At 41.6% G+C, this 22,926-nt stretch overlaps 2 protein-coding genes across 3 annotated transcripts in view; one reads left to right on the forward strand and one right to left on the reverse strand.

Moving 5' to 3' along the window:
* The window catches only part of MPPED1 (metallophosphoesterase domain containing 1), a 158,801-nt gene extending 151,204 nt beyond the window's left edge, over positions 1-7,597 (forward strand). For both annotated transcript variants that reach the window (XM_055000494.1, XM_055000495.1), the window contains one exon: positions 5,253-7,597. In XM_055000494.1, the coding sequence (XP_054856469.1) occupies positions 5,253-5,371 (119 nt within the window). In that variant the 3' untranslated portion in view covers positions 5,372-7,597. The remainder of the gene's footprint in view (positions 1-5,252) is intronic.
* A 13,272-nt stretch (positions 7,598-20,869) lies between these two features.
* Positions 20,870-22,926, reverse strand: part of EFCAB6 (EF-hand calcium binding domain 6) — a 213,855-nt gene continuing 211,798 nt past the window's right edge. Inside the window, exon 30 of the mRNA XM_055000612.1 lies at positions 20,870-20,992. Coding sequence (XP_054856587.1) covers positions 20,870-20,992 — 123 coding nt within the window. The remainder of the gene's footprint in view (positions 20,993-22,926) is intronic.

Consider the following 22,926-nt stretch of genomic DNA (forward strand, 5'->3'; position numbering starts at 1 on the left):
ACTCATCTTTCCTAGTTAGCAGAGGCAGGCCAGAGCACAATGCCCGCAGGCCTGATAACATCAGCTCCAGTTTACACCGAATGCTGTGGGGTCTCAGCAGGCCCAAAACATCGTGTTTTTACTTTGTCTGGGTCCTAGAGAATTGGCCCCACTGAGACGCCATTGCTTCCAATTTAGATGGGAAGTGAAGCTATCAGGCATGCAGCGCCTGCGTATTCACTTTTCTCCCAGTGCCGGCTAGGTGAGTGGTTGTGGGGGGAAGGGCACCAGCTGGGGCCCAGAGACCTGGCAGCCCTAGTTTCCCTGAATTTCACAGCAAATGCATTCAGCAGTTGAATTTACCTAATTCGGCAGCTGCAGTCAAAGAAAGCTGATTCCAAGATGTGTTTAGTTTGGCAGCAAACAGCTCAAATGACTTGCTGTTTATCAGCCTCATGTGAACTGTACTTACTCGCACTTGGAAGCTTGAGGTCCTAAAGCCAGCCAATCAAAGCAGTCCTTCCTCATGATGCAGTTGGTTGCCTAGCAGAAAGTGCATGGAAGGGCTTTTCTTGAATAGTCCATCTTTATTATAGGGATTGTGCAGATTTTTGGCCCAGCAGGGTCAGAGTGGGCTTTCATTTAAAATGCTCCCTCCTCTTTGGGGAGTGCTTCTCACTGGGCTGCACATTTTTATTTTTTTACTTTATTTTTTTAAGACACAAAAACAGAGGTGGTGGGGGGGTGCAAACTACATTCATATGGGGTTTTGCAAAATCACACACATGTGAAAACCCATCCAATCCAAACAGATCCGTAGCTATTCCCATTGCTGAGAAACAGCTAATGGTAAAATACGCTTAATATAAAGCAGCATTTGAAGATGGTAAATTTCTAGCCCATAAATTTAAGCCAAAGAAAGCTAAAGGAAATATAGCTACTATTTAAAATAAAGATGGCCAAATCACAACCAAATCTCATTGTTCAGGAGTTTGTTAATTATATTCCACAAAAAATCCTGGATGTGATAATATGCAAAAATTGTTGGTTTTTTTGCAAAGGTCAAGATGCTTCAAATAGTGCAAGATTATTGAGGATCCCAATTACTACATCAGAGTTGTTTGAGATGATTAAGGCTTTAAAGAAAATCAGGGCTCCCAGTTTTGATGGGCTGACCTCTAAATGCTACTAAGCTTTTGGTCCAGTTATTGCTTAACCTTTATGACATGCAATGAACACAATCTGTCCCCCACTCCCACTGAAGGACTGGCAGCCCCAGCAGACACCTCACACTAACTGTTTTCAAAAAGAGTGTCTGAAAAACTGAGTCAGATAAAGATGAGAGATGAACTTTATCTTATTTTTTTATTTACATGATTTATAATCTGCATTTCTTACCAAGACTCAAAGCAGATCGTGTAAGTCAGTATCATCTACAGGTGAAATATCCAATGAACAAGCCAATATGGTTTGGATAGCATAAAATTTGAAAAGAAGCTGAAATCTGATACAGGGCTAAAACAATGTTAAATACGCATCAGGAATCAAATAGGACTCATTCAACAATGCAGAAATTGCCAAGTAGAAGCATACCTACAGCAAAAGTAGGATAGTTTACAATCCCTGTCTTTTTACCAAAGCAACCTTCTGAACCCTCTCCTTACAGTATAGCCCCCCTCGCTGTGTCAAAAAGCCCTCCTGAATAAGTCAGTTCTGCACAGTTTGCAGAAAGCCAGGAGAGTGGGAGACTCTTCCTTACCTCACTGGGCAGGCCACTCCACAAGTTGACCTTCTACCCAGTCTATGTAACTTGCTTCTAAAGCCAGCCTTTGTACCAGATCATGGCACCACTTAGGCGCTCTTCAGGATCCTCCACCTCCATGTCTCTCTAGAGGTTAGACACTAGGGGTGTGCAAAAAAAAAAAAATCACGTTTCCCACTTTGGGGAACCCGAAGCAGAAAAAAGTGTTGGAAATAAGGGATTCCTGAAGCAGCAAGCCGCTTCAGGAATCCCTTGTTTAGCCCACTTCAGTGTGCGCCATAAAAATTTGGAGCACACCAACAAACTACCCCCCCTGTTGCTTATTTCACCCGATGGAAGGGGAAGGAGGGAACCCCCTCCTTCCCCTTCCATTGGGTGAAATAAGCGGCGGGGGGAGTTTAAACCCCACTGGTGCAGATCAGTTGCTTGGCAGGGTTTGCAGTGGGCCCTTTAAACTCCATCTGAGTCACAGGGGGAATCCCCCATGACCCAGGTGGAGCACGGAAGGGCCCTTTCGCCACCGCTTGCAATGCAAGCAGTGGCAAAAAGTCCTGCCCCGGCAACCCCGGTGGCGTTTAAAGGGTCTTTTTGCTGCGGCTGTCGGCGCCGATCAGCTGCTTGGTGGTGATTTCTCCACCAAGCAGTTGATCTGCAGTTTAAATGCCCTTTTCCCTGCTGCTGCGCAGCAACATGGAAAGGGGCATTTAAAACCCCGTGTCCCGATGCTTGCCGAAACAATATGAATCGCTTTGGGAAGCTTAGATTCGGGGTTTCCAAATCGGGCCCAGGGTGCTGGGCCTGATCTAGAAATCCCAAATCTTTGCGAATCGGGTCTAATTCGGGTGTTTTACCTGAATCAGAAACCCAATTCGCACATCTCTATTAGACACACATGAGGATTCACCTACTAGAGAATATACTGCAGTCATTGAACCAATACTTACCTATTCCTGGTAGGGAATTGTACTGGAACTCTGTAGTTTCTGTTTGGGTTTGGCCATGAGGCCCTGATGAACCAACACAAAAGAGTCATGAGTATTTGGCAGTTGCAGTGGTAGGGCTGGAGTGGCTCATCACATAGAAATTGGTTGTGCTTTTTATTTCTCTTACATGCATTTGGGGGTTACGCTAGCATACCATACCAACAGTATATCTATACCAGAGGGCAATTTTTTGGTAGTCTGTTATTTAGCTTGTGCCCCCAGTGTATGGGAGGTGAGATAGGAAGAAATGTTGAGTCAATACACTGGAGGCACCAGAAGAGGTTAGCAGTAGTCCATGTCTGAAGAGAAAATTATTATCTTCACGGGTGCATTGGCTTTGATTTCCAGTTAGAGGAGTAGATGCTGAATTCCAAGCCGAATTTTAACAAGAGTTGCCATAATTTAGTTCCCCAAATCCTGGTAACTTAACCTGCTAATTATGCAAATCAAATATATTATTTGTTTTATCTACCAGTTGCTTTGCATCTGCTGCTCTCAGCTACCACAAAGAAGTTGGGGAAGCAGCATAGAAAACATGTCCTCAGACTCTTTCCTGAGACATAGATCCAGAGGAGTTAGCCGTGTTAGTCTGTAGTAGCAAAATAGTAAAGAATTCAGTAGCACCTTTAAGCATAAGTTTTCGAGAACCACAGTTCTCTTCGTCAGATGCATAGAGGGTATGGAGAAACTGGCCAGTTATATATAGGTGGTGAGGGGAGGTGGGAGTAGATGCAATCAGTTGCAAAAGTCATGAAAGAGGTGGCGTGCACAATCCAGGCTGGGTGTGACCCCTCTCCTCCATAGCTGAATACCCTTCCTGAGGAAGTCAGGAAGACTCCCACACATCTGTCTTTCCACAACCTATGGGGCAAAAAGGAGGGCAAAAAGTAGTAAGGCTAGCCTGATCTCATCAGATATCAGAAGCTAAGCAGGGTCCATCCTGGTCAGTACTTGGATGGGAGACCACCAAGGAACTCTAGCATTGCCATACAGAGGCAGGCAGTGGCAACCCCACCTCCTACCCCCCCCCCCCCTATTTGTCTCTTGCCTTGAAAATCTTGTAGGGTTGCCATAAGTTGTCTGCAACTTGATTTGTTTGTTTATGTCATTTATAGTCTGCCTTTCTCACTGAGATTCAAGGCAGATTACACAGTGTGAGATTAGTACATCAGGAACATTTTCATGAACAATGCCATAGGGTAACTAGATACAAGTTCACAAAAACATAGCATTAGCAGGAATCCGAAATAACATATTGGTGAGGTCTATGGTTCCTAACTCATTAGCAAATCATCTGATATCCCATCCATACAATACAGCCCTTCTATCTGAGTAAAAAGCCTTTTTGAATAATTTGCTTTTGCATCGTTTGCGGAAAGCCAGGAGAGTGGGGGCTCTCCTGACCTCCTCAGGCAGGCCGTTCCACAGGGTGGGGGGCACCACAGAGAAAGCCCATGTATGGGCTGCTGTTGATTTCACCGATGTGCAGGGTGTCACCTGCAGGAGACCCTGTTTGGAAGAGCAAAACTGCCATCAAGGAGCATAGGGAGGGAGGTGGTCCCGTAGGTATGCCAGACCGAGGCTGTGAAAAGCTTTGTAAGTGATAACCAATACCTTGAACTGGGCATGGTATCTAATGGGTAGGCAGTGGAGTGACTGCAGGATGGGAGTGATGTTCATGCTTCTGCTTGCTCCTGATAACAGTCAAGCTACAGCGTTTTGCAAAAAAAAAAAAAGCTGCAACAAAATGGTTCAGGAAGGCACTTTTATAAGGAGAGCAGGACTATGAATTATACCACTAGGTATACTATGTTTATCTTTTTGCTGAATATATTATCCTGCTCTCACTGCTTTGTTTTTATACTTATGTAATTTTCTGCATTATTTAATCATATCATGTTTAATACGTTATGCCTTGTTCTGGATTGCTGTAATCTTATATTGAGTGCATTGATCTACACTGTGTAATTCATCTTGAGTCTCAGTGAGAAAGATGAATTATAAATAAAGTTAATTTTTAAAAGGTAAAGGTAGTCCCCTGTGCAAGCACCGAGTCATTACTGACCCATGGGGGGACGTCACATCACGACGTTTTCTTGGCAGACTTTTTACGGGGTGGTTTGCCATTGCCTTCTGCAGTCATCTACACTTTACCCCCAGGAGACTGGGTACTCATTTTACTGACCTCGGAAGGATGGAAGGCTGAGTCAACCTTGAGCCAGCTACCTGAACCCAGCTTCCACCAGGATTGAACTCCGGTCGTGAGCAGAGCTTGGGCTGCAGTACTGCAACTTACCAGTCTGCACCACGGGGCTACTACAGTAAATAAACTAACACCCTTAAGGAAAAGGCTGCCCAATGGCACTGGAGCTCTTTCCCAGCTGAACTAGCGAGCCAAGGGGGCTGCAGAAAAACCCTCCCCAGCCAATAACTGCTTTTGAATTCTTGGCTTTCCTAAACCCCACAATTTAATCTCGAAGCATTAGAAAGAGACTATTACTAACAGCGATGATTTCGTTTGTGTTTAGGTTATGGCGTGATGGCTGATGGAAGTACAACATATGTGAATGCCTCTGTGTGCACAGTGAATTATCAGCCGCTGAATCCTCCTATAGTTATTGATTTGCCTACTCCAAGGAACACATGATTGTTGCATGACATTGACCGGGAGTCTGCAGTACAACATTCGCAGCTTTGTGTCCCCTGCAAAGCATGTGCAAAATTACACAAATACTTTTTATGGACAACCTGGAGAAGTATGAATGGATGAAGGGCAAAGGCAATTTGGGATAAAGGTCTTCTAGAAGTGCTTTAAGGAATCTAGCATTTTACATTTTAAAAGAACTTTTTAGTACAATCATCATACAGAGATACATTGGTACTTTTGTATGTATTATGTATCATATTAAGCTTACTAAAGGGAAATTGCTTCTTCAACAAAATGATGTTATAAATGTTTACAGTTTTGATGTGTTAAATGCAGACATTTATTCATTCAAAGATGTCTAAATCAAATGAACAAGTCGGGGGGATAATTGTACATTTTTTTGAATTATCATGGCAGGCATAACATGGTATACTCATGTATTTAAGAGGTGATTCTGTATTCTTTTCAAATCCACAATCTTCCAATCTCTTTAAAACCAGTGCCATTGAAACTTTTGTCTTGTTGCATCTGATACAAAAGCTAAAGTGAAATGTGCACATTGTTCAAGTGTTGTAAATATCAGAAAATTCAGAAAGAGAGGTGGCTTAAAATTAGATGTAAACTCAGGAATTAAATTTTTTTCCCTCCTCCACAAAAAGCTAAGGCAAGAAAGCTAAAGGATTTTGTTGCTGAAAATCCTCTTTCAGTTGGGTAAACATTGGACCAATGTTCAGAAGCTCCAGTAAAATAGCTCTTTTCCATCATAATGCTCCATTTCGATTCTTTGTGAACAGTAACACTAGACTCAAGTGAAATCCATATCTACTTGCATCTCACTGAAACATACTGGAGAATAATGTTGTCCTTGCTCCAGACAGAAAAAGTCAACTTTCTAGCCCATCAGATATGACACTTTGTCAAATCAAGCACTAAAATTCACTTTAAGGTGCCAGCAAGGAACTCTACGCAGCTGTTGTTTCCAATGAAGGCTCCTCTTTGGAGGGTATATTAGACCAGCAAGGTCCCCCTTTGAGTCCCTCTATGTCTTTGCACATCAATGGCAAAGCTCCCAGGCCAAGTCCACTTTTCTTGGCCTCAAGTTGCAGCTGATTTATGGAGACCCCTGAGAGGGTTTTCAAGGTAAGAGATGTTGAGAGGTGGTTTGCCGTTGCTTGCCTCGGCACAGAAACCCTGGACTTCCTTGGTGGTCCCCCATCCATGCACTAGCCAGGGCTGGCCGGGCTTGGCTTCTGAGATCTGTCCAGATCGGGCTACCCTGGGCTATCCAGGGCACAATCCACATTTTCCAGAGGAGATTTCCTGCATGCATCCACAGGGCACGGATACATACTTCTAAAGAGAGTAACAATCCATGGTAGCCTTCAGCTGGAAACATAAATGTGCATTTTGACAACAGGATGTCTGGGTACTTTTTTTTTTTTTGCACAAGTAACTTCAGAAGGGGCTCAGGGTAAAATCTAAAAGGTATAAAGAATTATAGACATCTTTCAGGTTGTTGTTCAACTGGTAATCTCAGGATAAACACTCACATACAATAATCTGTTGCCATCACTGAAACAAAAAACATAAAACCAGCCTTACCATTGTATGACATTTACACACATCTCTCCACAATCAGGTGTGTACAATTATGACTGTGTACAGAAAGGTTAATGTGAACCAGGCTGCATGTGGAGGGAGGCGACAGGTGTCACAAATCACAGCTGCAGGGACAAGGGCAAGCACGTGGGCAGGGATGGCTGCTGCCCCCGCTCATACCCATTCGCCCGCATGAGGCAGGCAATCACACAGAGCAGTTTGACCTTGTGAACCAGCCTTGCTGTGGCTACTTCCAAAAGGCAGGTTTAATTAAATTTTGTAATGCTTAACTAGAAAAAAATAAACTGGCTACTTCAACTGGTTAAAGTTGTCTTCACGGCACTTAAGAAACATTTTTTAAAGGAGGCAGAGCTTTCTGTTACAATGCATCTTTTTTTGCCTCAATTTATTTATGGTGTTCAGGAATTATTCTCTAAACAATATTTTTCCTAAGGTACCTTCTTCAAGATAGAGCGTCTTTTATCTGGGAGTGGTATGAAATCAGTTGTTACCTTTAAAAGGAAATATAATGAAGCATTTGATGTTATGAAAGTTTGTTTTGGCACAACTGGATGTTGTAACTTTTTGTCAAGCATGTTAGACAAATAAAAATCTTTTAAGATCTTGTTTTGTTGTATGATTTAAGTTTTGATTGGGAGGCAAGCCATTTTAGACAAAAAACACTGCAACTGTCCTCCATTTTTATAAATATCTGACTCAGCCAGTATTATAAATTCTTTTTCATGACTTATACGCATCACACTGAGAGGAATCCAATCCTGCACGGCATTCAGAACTTCCTGCAGCATCCTGAACGCTTACAGACCACACCCCCTCCAATTCAATGGTGACACTTTCTGGACCCTCGGCTGATGCCCCGTTCTTTAATCCAGTGCAGCTGCCGGCATCTTCGAATCTACTGACCGCACCATGCTGCAGTTCTGCAACGGCCAGCGCCACCAGCCCCCTCCTCCTGGTCCTCCTTCCCAAGTTTCAGTCCTGATGTTAATTTCAGGTGGGCGGCCATGTTGGTCTGCAGGTCCAGCCTCTCCAGCCAACGCCTCTGTAGCGTTGGACAGGTTGGAGAGATGGCCGTTGTCCGGCAGTAGGTGGTGCATTGTTATGTTGCGGAGCTGCTGCCTGCACACCCATGTGCTGTTCTGAGGTTTTAGGAAAGTAATCCTTCAAACACAGATGGTGCCAAAAGTCCTCCAGGTCACCACAGACCTGCATCATCTTGTGGATTGGGGGTGGGGTGGGGGATAATTTACATGGAAGAACAGCCTAAGAGCGTGTTTTGAAAAGTTAACAATATTGCTGGAGGAGTTGCTTAAGCCTGCAGCATGTAAGAGGCCAGAAAGTCTTTTTGTTTCTTCAGGGAGATTTTGAGAGTTGTAGATAGCTTGCTTTCTTTTGCAAAACTCCTGGTTGATTCTTTATAGATAGGTCTAGTTCAGCAAGGTTCTCTTATCTGTTACTGTTTTCAGTACCAGAGGAGTTAGCCGTGTTAGTCTGTAGTAGCAAAATCAAAAAGAGTCCAGTAGCACCTTTAAGACTAACCAATTTTATTGTAGCATAAGCTTTCGAGAATCAAGTTCTCTTCGTCAGATGCATGGTACATAAACTGGTCAAATATAGAAGAGGAGAGGAGGAGAGAGAAGAGAGAAGATGCAGTTAGGGGGGGAGAGAGGGAGGGTGCAACCAAAACATTCCTTTGCTAGTAAATGTAAACATCTCCTTTTGGTGTCCTTTTGGGGTCAGTTGGCTTGAGTGAGGCTTCAAGGGAGTTTGCCCTGTTAGTTTGCAGCAGTAAAATAGCTAGACCATCCAATTCCTATGTAGTATAAGCCTTTGATATCATTTGTATCAAGAACATAATTCTAGGCAGCACATTCATTTTGATTGTAGCAATCCGACCTAACCAAGGTAAGTTCAATTTATTCCATTTTATCGTATCTCAATTTGAGTCCAGAGCTTTTCATAGTTGTTTTTAAACAAATCAATATTTTTAGCTGTCAGCTCTATTCCCAAATACTTTGTTTTTTGTATCACCTCGCAGTCTGTTACTTTCATCGATTCTTGTTGCTTCTTCTTCGTCATATTTTTTGTTATTATTTTCGGCTTCTTTTTATTTATATAAAGGCCTGCTAAATCTCCAAACTCTTTGATCTTAGCTAACAATCTTGGCAGAATTTGTACTGGGTCTTCAACTATAAACATCACATCATCTGCAAATGCTCTTAGCTTGTATGAAGACCCCTTTAATTTAATCCCTTTTATATTCTCATCTTCTCTTATCTGCCTCAATAATATTTCCAAGACCATTACAAATAACAGCGGCAACAGTGGACAACCTTGGTCAAATCCACATTACTCATTCTAAGTCGCATGTTTCCCGCATTCCCCACGCAATCCCAAGTGCCAGTCACATTATGTCATTAAACAGACGCATTTCATTCACATTTCTCCTGAATATGTGGTCACAGGTTTTCAACGGGAGTTTCACGGTGGCCGTGAACAGGCCAATGTGCAATTTACGCGGTTTTTTTAAAAACCACCCCCCTTCCTGTCTCCCCGGCCGTTCCAAGAGTTCCTATTTGCTGATTCAACTTGCAAGTGCTCCGTAGTCTGCAAAAGACTGTTTTTGACTTCATAGCATTGGATTTATTGATTATGCTGTTTCTGAATCAAATCTGGTAGTTTGAAAAATCATTTTGGGGTGAATCCATTCTCAGAACGGACTCGCGAAACTTCCTTTTTAACTGTTTTTTATTTTTCTTATTTTATATTACTGTAATATCGAAATTACGAAATATCGAAATAATGACACTCCAAGGAAGTGAAACTTCAGTAAAATTCAGGCACTGAACTGTCCTGCATAGGAAATGCCCACGAAAGCTTCCCACATGCTTCCAAATTTCCAAAAAAAGAAACGGGAGAGAGCCATCAGTGCTGTCAGTGGGGGAAAGAGAGGCATCATTATCTTCAATGATGTTTCTTTATAAGGAAGATTGAAATAACGGAAAAGTGCACTCAAAAAATTTTTTAAAAATGGGCGGGAAAAAAGGTCCCGCCCAAAAAAGCGGTTTTCGAGCGGCTGTGTGACCGGAGGCACGCGCGAGAAAGACGGATTGGAAGCAGGAATGTGAACGAAGAGGAAAAAATCACGGATTGGAGGCAAATGGAAGATATCCGATAAACATGCGGGTAATGGGTGAATGTGGATTTGACCCTTGTCTTGTTCCTTTCCTTATTTCAAATTTCTCTGTCAGGTCATCATTAACACAAATTGTTGCTCTTTGGTTCTTGTAGATTGTTTTTACAGCTTCTATAAACTCCTTACCTAGATCCATCTTTTCCATCGATGCAAACATAAAATCCCAATTCAAGTTGTCAAAGGCTTTCTCTGCATCCGCAAAAAAACCCCCAACTTCTTTATCTGGACGCTTGTCATAATATTCAATGGCATTTATAAACACCCTCAAATTGTCTTTTAATTGCCTGTTCGGTAAAAACCCCGCCTGGTCATCTCCTACAAAGTCCATTAGCCATATTTTAAAGTCTATCTGCTAGTATTCTTTCCAATATTTTATAATCGTTTATTAACAAAATTGGTCTGTCGTTTTTAACATCAGTCAATTCCTGTGACTCTTTTGGTATCAAGGTAATTGATCTTTAGCTCCATTGGGTGCATATATACTTATTATTAAAGTCTTCTTATCACACACATTAATTTTAACAGCAAGATATCTCCCATTTTGATCTCGAAATACTAATTTTGAGTCCAAATCTTCTTTAATATACATCACTACTCTTTTGTTTTGCTGATGCTATAAATTCTCTTCCTAGTTGCCTATTTTTTAAGAACTTGACATCTTGATCCTTAATATGTGTTTCTTGTAAACAAATTATATTACAATTTTTTTTTAGCCAATGAAAAATAGTTCTTCTCTTCTGTGGTGAATTTAGTCCATTTATATTCCATGATATTAATTTGTACTCCAACATTCTATTTTCTTACCAATCTAGGAAAGTCATTTGCATTCTCAGAGAGAAACTCCTCCATTTTCTGTCTTGATTTAATTATAACTCTCAAACCATTAAAATAGAAGCTCAACCCTTCTGGTATTTCCCATCTATATCTAATGTCTTTCTCTCTCAGCTTCTGGGTCAATTCTCTATATTTTTTCCTCTCTTGGAGAATTCTCCTAGGTACCTCTTTCATTATCTTGATCCTGCTTCCCTCCAGCGATAGGGGATTCACAAAGTGTCTTTGGATAATCTCTTCTCTCATTCTTTTTGTTATTAACTGCACAATAATGTCTCTTGGTAGATTCTTTTGTTGTGCATATGCGGAGTTGACCCTGTATACTAGATCCAAATTTACAGTAATTTCTTCTGGTTGTTTATTCAAAAATTCTGCTAAAATATCTGTCATTTGGTCTTGTACATTTTGCGCCATCGATTCTGGAACGCCCCTAAATCTTAGTTGTCTTTCCGTTGCCTTACATTCCATCACTGCCATCCTCTCCTGCATCACTTGATTTTCCGTCTTTACATTTGTAGCTAAATCATTAGTCTTCTGTTCCACTTCTTGCACCTTGTTGTTTGTTGCTTGTAGTTCATTTCTAATCCCCTCCATATTCTTAGCCAATTCCACCACCTCTGTTTTAATTACATCTTTCAAATCTTTTACCAATGTTTCATGCATCTTTTGTATCAATTGATTCAGTTCTTTATAACCTTCTGTAACTTTGTATTGTCGAAGGCTTTCACGGCCGGAGAACGATGGTTGTTGGGGGTTTTCCGGGCTGTCTTGCCGTGGTCTTGGCATTGTAGTTCCTGACGTTTCGCCAGCAGCTGTGGCTGGCATCTTCAGAGGTGTAGCACCAAAAGACAGAGATCTCTCAGTGTCACAGTGTGGAAAAGATGTAGGTCATTTGTATCTACTCAGGAGGGGTGGGGTTGAGCTGAGTCATTCTGTAAGAGTTTCCCAGGGTGTGGAATGCTAATGGCGGGAGGCTTCACTGTATCCTGAGGCGGTTCGTTTGCATATGGATTGGTGCTTGATGTGCTAATCTTCTCTGCAGGGCTATTGTCGGGTGTGGAGTGTTTTGTTGGCCTGGTGTTTTTCAGAACTGGAGCCCATGCTCTGTTCATTCTTAAGGTTTCTTCTTTCCTGTTGAAGTTTTGCTTATGCTTGTGAATTTCAATGGCTTCCCTGTGCAGTCTGACAAAGTAGTTGGAAGTGTTGTCCAGTATTTTGGTGTCCTGGAATAAGATACTGTGCCCTGTTTGAGTTAGGCTATGTTCAGCCACTGCTGATTTTTCAAGTTGTCCAAGTCTGCAGTGTCTTTCATGTTCTTTTATTCTTGTCTGGATGCTACGCTTTGTGGTACCGATGTAAACTTGTCCACAGCTGCAGGGTATACGGTATACTCCTGCAGAGGTGAGGGGATCTCTGCTGTCTTTTGCTGATCGTAGCATCTGTTGTATTTTTCGGGTGGGTCTGAATACTGCTTGAAGGTTATGCTTTTTCATAAGCTTTCCCATCTGATCAGTAATTCCTTTGATATATGGCAAAAACACTTTTCCTGTGGGAGACTGTTTTTCTTTGGTTGTTTGATTCATCCTGGGTTTGATTGCTCTTCGGATTTCATTTCTGGAGTAGCCATTTGCCTGAACCATGCACTTCAGGCAAATGGCTACTCCAGAAATGAAATCCGAAGAGCAATCAAACCCAGGATGAATCAAACAACCAAAGAAAAACAGTCTCCCACAGGAAAAGTGTTTTTGCCATATATCAAAGGAATTACTGATCAGATGGGAAAGCTTATGAAAAAGCATAACCTTCAAGCAGTATTCAGACCCACCCGAAAAATACAACAGATGCTACGATCAGCAAAAGACAGCAGAGATCCCCTCACCTCTGCAGGAGTATACCGTATACCCTGCAGCTGTGGACAAGTTTACATCGGGACCACAAAGCGTAGCATCCAGACAAGAATAAAAGAACATGAAAGACACTGCAGACTTGGACAGCCTGAAAAATCAGCAGTGGCTGAACATAGCCTAACTCAAACAGGGCACAGTATCTTATTCCAGGACACCAAAATACTGGACAACACTTCCAACTACTTTGTCAGACTGCACAGGGAAGCCATTGAAATTCACAAGCATAAGCAAAACTTCAACAGGAAAGAAGAAACCTTAAGAATGAACAGAGCATGGGCTCCAGTTCTGAAAAACACCAGGCCAACAAAACACTCCACACCCGACAATAGCCCTGCAGAGAAGATTAGCACATCAAGCACCAATCCATATGCAAAAGAACCGCCTCAGGATACAGTGAAGCCTCCCGCCATTAGCATTCCACACCCTGGGAAACTCTTACAGAATGACTCAGCTCAACCCCACCCCTCCTGAGTAGATACAAATGACCTACATCTTTTCCACACTGTGACACTGAGAGATCTCTGTCTTTTGGTGCTACACCTCTGAAGATGCCAGCCACAGCTGCTGGCGAAACGTCAGGAACTACAATGCCAAGACCACGGCAAGACAGCCCGGAAAACCCCCAACAACCTTCTGTAACTTTCTTCTCCAGTCCTTCAATCGCTGCATTTACTGAGACTTGCTATTCTTTATCTAATTTTTTCATCATACTTGGACTTGGCTTGGCGCCCCCCCACGTGTCCGCTCTCTTTCTTAAATCCGTGTTGCTTTTTTACTGTTTTCCCCTTAATATTACTCACTTTGCTGGTCTTGATAAAAGAAAAAAAATTTTCAGTTTGGATCCAAAATGTCAGGCGCAATTTCTCTATGGTAACTGGAATCACTTCTTCCCTCAACTACAATGGCATATTTCCTGTTCCTTTAGTCCTAATTTCTCGCAATGTTTACTTTGTTTTGCTTCCGGGTCTTCTTCTCGCTGTTCTTCCTGCTTCCTGCTTGTTCTTGTCCTCTCTAGGCATATGTTGTCTCCTCCTCTCTCAATCTCCTCTCCTCTCGTGATATTTCAATGCTATTTCCCAGCTCCCTCCTCCTCTCTCACGCCTGTTATCTCTCTTCAAACCGCAAGTATGCGTAAACAATCCTTTATATCTCTCTTTTTGTCCTTAAAAACTTGCCAAATTCGGGATTTCTTACTCAAATGCTGTTCCTTATTGTTTCCTCTATTTAATTAAGTCTTTTTATTACTTTAATATATGGTCTTTTTTCTGCTTTTTCTATTCAAAAGTCCGATAACAATCTTTACCTTACGCTGCTTTCTTGGGTTGTCTGTGCTGTTTCCTCCATTTCTAGTTGGTCAAATCTGGTACTGAGGCTTGGTTTCTGATGATCTTATGCCAATTCAATGACTCCAGAGGTACTGCAGAGTTAGTAGCTTGCCCTTCTCTGAGGGGACCTCAAGGTGGTGGGGAGAATCCTTGATTCAGAACCCCCCCCATCACCAAGATCACACACTCTCGGGGCTGCATAGCATTCAGGACCCCCTTCTTCCTGAAGGGGGGACGGTAGCAGGTGTTCAAGCGCCTTGCTTCCCCAAAACAGTATCTCGGATAGCCCAGCTCCCTAGGCTACTTCAGATCACCATTAATCCCAAACCCCAACACTTACGGCTTCTTAAGGCCCTATCTGAATCAGGCTTGACCAGAGTCATCCAGATCAGAATGAACTCCAGTTGAACAATCTTGTGCTGTAATATTCCCTTGAAGTTTCTCTGTTTGATGACTGTTGTTCTTATGTTAGCAGTTGAATGTCCTGAAAGATTAAAATGTTCTCCCACTGGCTTTTGAGTGTTGTGATTTTTAATGTCAGATATGCGTCCATCTGTTGTTTTGTGTAAGGAGTGCAAGGATATTGCTGACACTTGATAGCGTATATAACATTGGAAGATGAACTAATAAATGAACCTGAGATGGTATATCTGGTGTTGTTAGGTCCGGTTATTGTTTTGTCAGAGTGAATATGCAAGCAGAGTTGGCATCTTGGTTTATTGCAGGTCCTTGTCCCAGAGTCTATGTCTGTGTTAGGAAGTACATTATTGTGAGTGAGCAGTTGCTTAAGACTAAGGAGCTGTTCGTGGTCTCTAGATGGTTTGTCTCCCACTGTTTGTGAAAGAAGAGTATCATTGTCCATCATAGGTTGCAGGTCATTAATGATGCATTGAACTAGTTTGAACTGAGAACTGTATATGACAACAAATTGTTGTTGTTTTGCTTGTGCCTATCTTGTAGCAGGTTATCTCTTGGTATCATTATAGCTTTGTCAATCTGTTTTCTTACTATGTCAGGTGGGTATTGTAATTCCAAAATGTCTGGTGTAGATCCCATAGGTGAGAATCCCTGTCAGAGGAATTAGAATAAATATGGCTGTAGTGTAGAGCTTAGCTGTAGACAATGGATTGTTTGGTGTGTGACTGGAGGCATATAGATACATTTGGCAATCAGTAGGTTTTCATTATAAGGTGGTTTTTTACATTTCCATCATGTACTTGTACATGGGAGTCTAGAAAATGTAGTTTTTGTGTGTTTTTTTAAAATAAATTTTTATTTCAATTAATAAACTCAAACACATGAAACATAAGCTACAATCATACAGTCATCTAAGTCTTACCTCTACAATCAACCACTACTACAATCAACATATTTCATAAAACCTAAACACATCAACTGGATCGTATAGAAAAAATACTACTATTATTTAAATCCTATTGTTGTCAATTAAATCATATCTCCATATAGAACTTGCTTATAAATGTTCTTAATTTTTCACTTCCATTTAAATACCTTTCCATTTGTCTTCATTAATAATAATTGTTTTTAATTCTCAATTTTCAACTATGTATACAACAACAACTACAACAAAGCCTTTATTGGCATATCTCAGGTTATCGATACAGGCAGTAAACAAATATAACGGTAACAAGGGTAATTTGAGTGAAAGCAGTTAGACATTTTTCAATCCATCCTTGATTACCAGACTTAAAAATAGGGCTACCTTTTCAGTTATTTCCGTTGACAAATCTTTCAAAAGACGGTACACCATTAAGGCCTCCGAATGGCCCAGCATATTAAGTAAAATTGGGTCTAAAAGATTAGAATGTATATCAGCATACTGGGAACAATGGAGTAGGATATGAGGAACCAACTCAACTGAATTTGAATTACAAGTGCAAAGTCTTGCAGAATATGTGATCTTATTATATCTGCCATGGGTGACTGCAGAAGGGATAGCATTGCACCTAGCGAGTGCGAACGCTCTGTGCATTTGTGGGGTATAAGAGGCAGAGAAGTAAGGCGCCAGTTGGCCAGTAATTAAAAGGATTTCAAAATTCAGAGGAGAGCAGAATTTTGGGGCAGAACTGGCAAGCTTTTGCAATTCAGTGTCCAAAATTCTGTGTTTAATTGATTTATATGCATAAATAATTAATCCAAAGATAAGCCTATTGTAGTTATTTTTTTCTCTATAGAGGCAGTCCAGTTGGAGATCGTAAATTCTGACAGCATGTATCAAGTTGATAAAACGATAAATGGATAATAATAAATTCTTTGACAAAAACCAATACAATCTCAGTACAAGAGGAGTGCAGCCATAAAATGTTGGCATATTGTGGCACCACCATGTGGGTGCCCATGGCTGGGCCATTGATTTGAGTAAATTATTGCCAGATGTGAAGAACTTGTGGGTGAGAACAAACTGGCAGAGCTTGGTGGCAAGAGCAGCTGTTTGTTGGCAGAGATGGTGTTCCTACAGACTTGCAGTCCATCTTTGTGGGAGATGTTGGTATATAGAGATTCAACATCCATGCTTGCCAAAATGGTGTTAAGTGGAAGACTGACAACAGGTTGTATTTTTCTCAGAAAGTCTGTAGTGTCACACACATAACTGGGGGCCCTGAAGGCATAGTGTCTAAGAATGGAGTCCATGTATCCAAACACCCCAACAATGATTGTGCCTATGCTGGAGACAATAGGGCATCCTGGATTTCTGGATTTTGGACAGAAGACAGAAAGTGCTTTCTTGTGGTTCGTCCATATAGATTTGTTCCTGTATGTGTGTGGCTGATTCCTTCTTATCCAGTAAGCTAGCAGTTTTTAGATAGTGCACAGTGAAAAAAGATAAGCCACGTAGAAATTGAAGCCTGTGCAAATATTACCATATATTCAGCTGGAAAATTTTAATTTCTAAGGAGTACTTGCACAACTTCTAAGCTCAATTTTGTATTAACCAAATCATTTCAATTGGCATGTTTTGGAAATGTTTCATTCCTTATATTATGTTCAATCTTTTAGAGGAAACTCAGAACAGGAAAGTACAGTCCTTTACAAAACACAATCCTTCTCAATTTAGTAAGCTCATGTTTATAGTGAATCGGTTTAGCTGGAATGTTATTAGCTGAAATTCAGAGTCCCAGGCTAGTTTTAAAAAATGTAAAGTGACATCCATACATTTAAGTGTATACAGAAAAAAATCCAAGCTGGCTGAATGTTATTTTTAAAAGTTGAGTCCCATTGTATTTATTCATCCTGAAATGAACTTGGTCATCTTAGGGCTGAAGACTTAGGACATCGTTCTGAGAGTTGCTGCAATGGGAAATACATTTTTTTGCCTGCAACTCCTTTGATTGGAATTAAATTCTTAAAGACTTAAATTCCAAGCAAAACTCATCCCATTTCTGTTTGAAAATTCCACCTGTCAAGTGGGCATAAACTTTTTTCCTCTTCCCAGGATCTTCTAGTAGGAGGTGGGGGTGTCTGTTTTTACACAAAAACCAAAATTCACTGGTGACTGAGGTAAATGCATCCATTTCCTCCCTGAGCCTGGTATTTTTCTCCCAGCTGAGGTCTGAGACCAGGGCTCAGCCAGGCTGGGTCAAAAATGCTTCAAGCATCCAAGTCTGGGGCAGGGATGAGCTCCCAACTTTCCCACTCTGGTGTTGCTTAAAAACTGTCCCCCATGTCTTGCTTTATAAGTGAATTATGATGGGCTGCTTGACTTTAATAATAGCTGAGAGGATACTGAAACTATTTTGTGGTTCCTGAGCACTTTCCTTGAAATTATAGACACTCAGACATTTGCAGTTTTCTTTCACAAGAGATGTTGCAATTCTTTACCACTAGTCCTTCACAATTTATATAATTTGACATGTTGTGGGATGAATGAAGTTTCTTCCACTATCCCCCTCCCTCACAGTCCACAAAGCAGGCCTGCTGCCTACTGCAGGGAGGAAGGCACAGCCCCTGCCTCTCTACTCCCCTCATTCTGCTTTTCTAGCAGAAACAAGCAGAATTGTTCCCTTGTCTGTCTAGACTTCATGCTGCTCCAGACAATGGAATCGTACCTCGAGCAATCAGGTGCACTTACATAGATAAGAAGTCGAGGTGTGCCTCTAGAAAATAGAAAAGAATCCAGTAGCACCTTTAAGACTAACCAGACTAGAAAATGTTCATTGTGGTTTTGTATCCAAGGCTGTTGAGTGAAACATTTTACATGATTGGGTAGTTTTCTGTTGGGGTATTTTTGGGCTGGGGTCAGATTTTGTCAGTTTTTTCACATTCTCATGCTTTTTGTGGCTGTTCTTTTCAATGGAGAAAGGGAGGGGGCAAATTGGAGACTCTGGGGCAGCTGTTTTTGTACTTGAAACCACCAAAATGGCACAGAACACAGTCCTCCCTCTAATCTAAAGAACCCCCAAGTTTCAATTGAACAAAGAGGGTGATTTTACATCCCCTCATAATAGGCCTCTTTCTGTGCAGCCACACTACGTTCTCTCTACTGATTCCTAAAATGGCTGTCAAGCAGCTGTCAGCCAGCAGGAGAGCTTCAGCAACCCACTAACATTTTTTTTAAACAAAGCCCTGTCTGCATTAAAAAAATTTACCTTTCCACAGAACACTCAGCATTAGCCTCCCTTCCTTGTTGAAGTTTGTTGTTTGTTTCCTTTCAGAAAGTAAGGAAGGCTTCTGGTGCAGTCTCCCCACACACCCCAAGCCATATCTGCATCTTTATTATTACCTATGGGAGATTTCTGAGGGGCTGGATGCATTTTTTTCACACAAACGTCACCAAAATTGCAGGAGGAATAATAATAATAACATTAGATTTATATACCACCCTTCAGGATGACTTAACACCCACTCAGAGTGGTTTACAAAGTATGTTACTATTATCCCCACAACAAAACACCCTGTGAGGTGGATGGGGCTGAGAGAGCTCCAGAGAACCATGACTAGCCCAAGGTCACCCAGCTGGCTTCAAGTGGAGAAGTGAGGAATCAAACCCGGCTCTCCAGATTAGAGTCCCGTGCTCTTAACCACTACACCAAACTGGCTCTTCTGCCTGTCCTTCAAAGAACCCCCAAGTTTCAAGCAAACTGGGCAAGGAACTTGAATTCTACAAGACCCTCAGCAAGCCTCCCCGCCCCGCCCCCCATCATTATTGTTAGGGGTGTACACCAAAATTTTTTTTGGTTGATCCAGGTTTCAGGAATACCAAAAAATAAAAATAAAAATCTGGTATCCCTGAAAACTGGGTAAGATTCTCTAATCTGGTTCAATAAGATAAGCATATCCCAGATTTATCCAGCCATTATTCCCTCAGGAAAAAACATTATTCCCTTGCAACAGTCTTATTGGAAAGGAGAAATTGTCCAGGAAATTAATACAGATTCAAAGTGAAATGCAAGCTCATGCCACATTGCTGGTAAACAACAGAACTTTAAAAAAAAACATAGGTTTTTTTCAGCGAGAGTTTCACCAGGCCTGGAGTTTCCATTCCAGAGAGTCATAGGTAAGACCCAGAAACATTTATTTTCATGATTTTTATGGCTTGTGATTTTCATTATGCACACCCCCAATAAGAACATTTTTCTAAAGTAGTTGAGAGGGTGCAGTGAAAACACTAAGCACAAAAATGCTAATCAGAGGCATGCAGCTGAGGGCCCAGAGCCCCTGGGATGGGCGGTATATAAATTGAATAAATAAATAAAATTTCCAGTATATCTGAAGCAGAGTCACTTCCCTCACTACCCCAGCCCCTCCCTTCTCTCACATGCCCATGAAGCTCTTTATACTGATTCAGACCAGCAGTCCATCCAGTTTGGTACTGTCTACTCAGACAGGCAGCAGATCCTCAGGGTCTCAGGTCAAGGTCTTTCACAACACCTACTACTTGACCTGAAGTAGAGATGCTAGGGATTGAACTGGGGACCTTCTATATGCTAAGCAGATGTTCTGCCTCTGTGCCACACCCTTTCAGACTGCTTTAGAAATGAAAACCAGACAATGAGGCACCAGAATAACTGTCAGTCTAGAAGGTTTCCAACCACGCCATAATGCCAGAAATCATTTTTTTAAGATTGAAGAGCTTCTGATAGGAATGGATGCTGTTTTGGTTGGATATTGGATAGTAAATGTCAGGATGCAGATTCTCAGTTTGTTTGTTACTAAGCCTATTAAACTGAGAATACTGAGTCATCCAGTTTCCTAATAAAGAATAATAAGGTATTGGATATCAACCTGGAAAATTAGAGCAAAAAATGTTGAATGTTGTGTCTTTTAGAATTCACTCTCTTAATAAAACACTTTAATCTGAAGAAAATAAAGTGATTACTTTTTGGAATACCGATTAAGAGTCCCTAAATCACCACCATTGCAATTTTCATTGTTTTCCATTTTCCCAGTTTAAAAGATCATGTGAAAATTAATAGCTCCAACAATTGAAATATTTCACCAGCCACCACCACAGTTCTCATTTTATAAGATTCCTTATTAATTGTTTAATCAAAAGATTGAATTTATATAGTTTTATTAGACTGAAATGAAGAAATGTATTTCAGTAAGCACATTGCTCTTGTCTACTGGTCTCTCAAGACGGGAGGTCGCTCTCTTTCTTCTACTGCAGAAATGCTCTGAGGAATTCATTGTAGGAGATTTTGGAAGTTAATGTTTTGTCATAATATTCCAAGATGTGAAAGAATTCTTCCTCAGTCAGATTGATGCTGTACTGACGGAGTACCTACAGAACACACAAAAACCGACACTGCTTATTTTTAATTGGGATCTACCTGGGAAAGTTTGCAACAGCAAAGCAGAATGGAATCTGCACTATTGGTTCAAGAAAAATATCTCATTCAGCCTCATCTCAGAATTATGTAATATCTGAAGTTACTTTTTGCCATGTTTGCGCAGTGGCAATATGGTTCTATGGGTCTCATATCTCTCAGATTAAGGACGTGGATTTCTTGCAAATCAGGCCAAACACAATATAACAACTTGAGTCAACACAGTAGTTCTGAGCACATCTGCTAAATTAAAGTCAAAGTTATATAAACTAGGTTAAAACTGGTTTAACCACTTTAAGAACGATAATTTCACCAGAAGAACTAGGGGCCGCTAACAGAATTCTCAGCAGCGTCACCACCAAAGCACCATTCCAGGATCCTTGAGGGGAGGAAGCCATCTAGGACAAAATGCACGTAGAGAACATATCTACTTCCCTTTCAGAGACAGATGCTACAGGGTATATTGCTGTGGGAAAGAGATGTGTCTCCTGCAAGTTCATAGCATATGGATCACAGATTGGTGCACAAGCATTTTTAAACAGCCATGTACATGAGCCTGGGATGCATGACTAACTCACTCGCTGCAAAAAACCCAAGCCGAAGCTCCTGTTATGCTACGGTTGCCAGTCCCTTCCCCCCTCCAGTGGTCATCGACCTGACAGAATAATGTCACACCTCTCGAGGAATTGGCCTCTATGAGGAACTGAACTCTATGATAAAACTCTATGCTCCCAGAAAGGACTGACATAAGTTCCAGGTTTTCCTGGAAATGATGTCATGCCATTGGCTGACAGCCACCCACAATTAGAGATGCACAAACAGCAATATGAACAAAAAAAAGCCACGAACAGCCCAATGCTTACAGATCAATCCCTTTAAAATCTGCTCTAATATCTTCCAAGCAACAGAAGTCAGACTGACTGGCCTTTAATTTCTGGAGTCATCCTTCTACCTTTTCTTAAAGATTGGGATAACATTCACTCTTCTCCAATCTTGTGGCACATCTCCAGTCCTCCTGGAGGCCTTGAAGATGATGGACAGAGGCTCTGCAAGTTCTCTAGAAAGTTCTTTGAGCACTCTCAGGGGCACACCATCTGGCCCAGGGGATTTGTATTCCCCCCTCCTGTGGTCATCAACCTGACAGAATAATGTCACACCTCTCGAGGGATTGGCCTCTATGTATTCCCTTGTATTCCCACTGCAGCCAGGTGCCACTCCACAACCACTCTCCGTCAATGTCAACTAGCCCCCCAGGTGTCCTGTCCTGTCTACTACTATCTCTAGACGGGCTCAATTTCTTCAGGGAAAAAACAGAGGTAAAAAAGTCATTAAGCCTGTCTGCTTTTTCTCTGTCCTCCATCAGAGTTTCTCCTTCCACTCCCAACAGCAGTCCAAGTGCCTCTTTTACCTTGCATTTGCTTCTCACATATCTGTAGAAGTTTTTCTTATTGTAGCGAGCCCTCCTGGCTAGACCCAGCTTTAGAGGTCTGTCCTTCTCTCCATTTCCTGAACATATCCTTTTTCTCCCTTAGCTTATTCTGGAGATCTCTGTTCATCTACATCGGTTTCTTGGAGCCCTTACTATGTTTCCATCTTGCTGGAATAGTGAGGGCTTGAGCTTGCAAAAGCTCCTGTTTGAGACGAGCCCACCCATAACTTGCTCCTTTCCCTTCCAGCACACTCCCCCATGGAATGACTCTCATCAAGCCTCTGAGTTCATTGAAGTCAGCCCTACCAAAATCTAACCTATGAGTCTGGCTAAGAACTTCCTTGGCCCCCCACAGCAACTGGAATTCAAGGAGAACATGGTCACTTCCCCCTAAGGTCCCCACCGCCTTCACCCCATCTACCAATTCTTCCCTGTTGGTTAATATTAAGTCTAGTATGG

This window comes from Eublepharis macularius, chromosome 16, assembly GCF_028583425.1.
Source record: "Eublepharis macularius isolate TG4126 chromosome 16, MPM_Emac_v1.0, whole genome shotgun sequence".
Classification (NCBI taxonomy): Eukaryota; Metazoa; Chordata; class Lepidosauria; order Squamata; family Eublepharidae; genus Eublepharis; species Eublepharis macularius.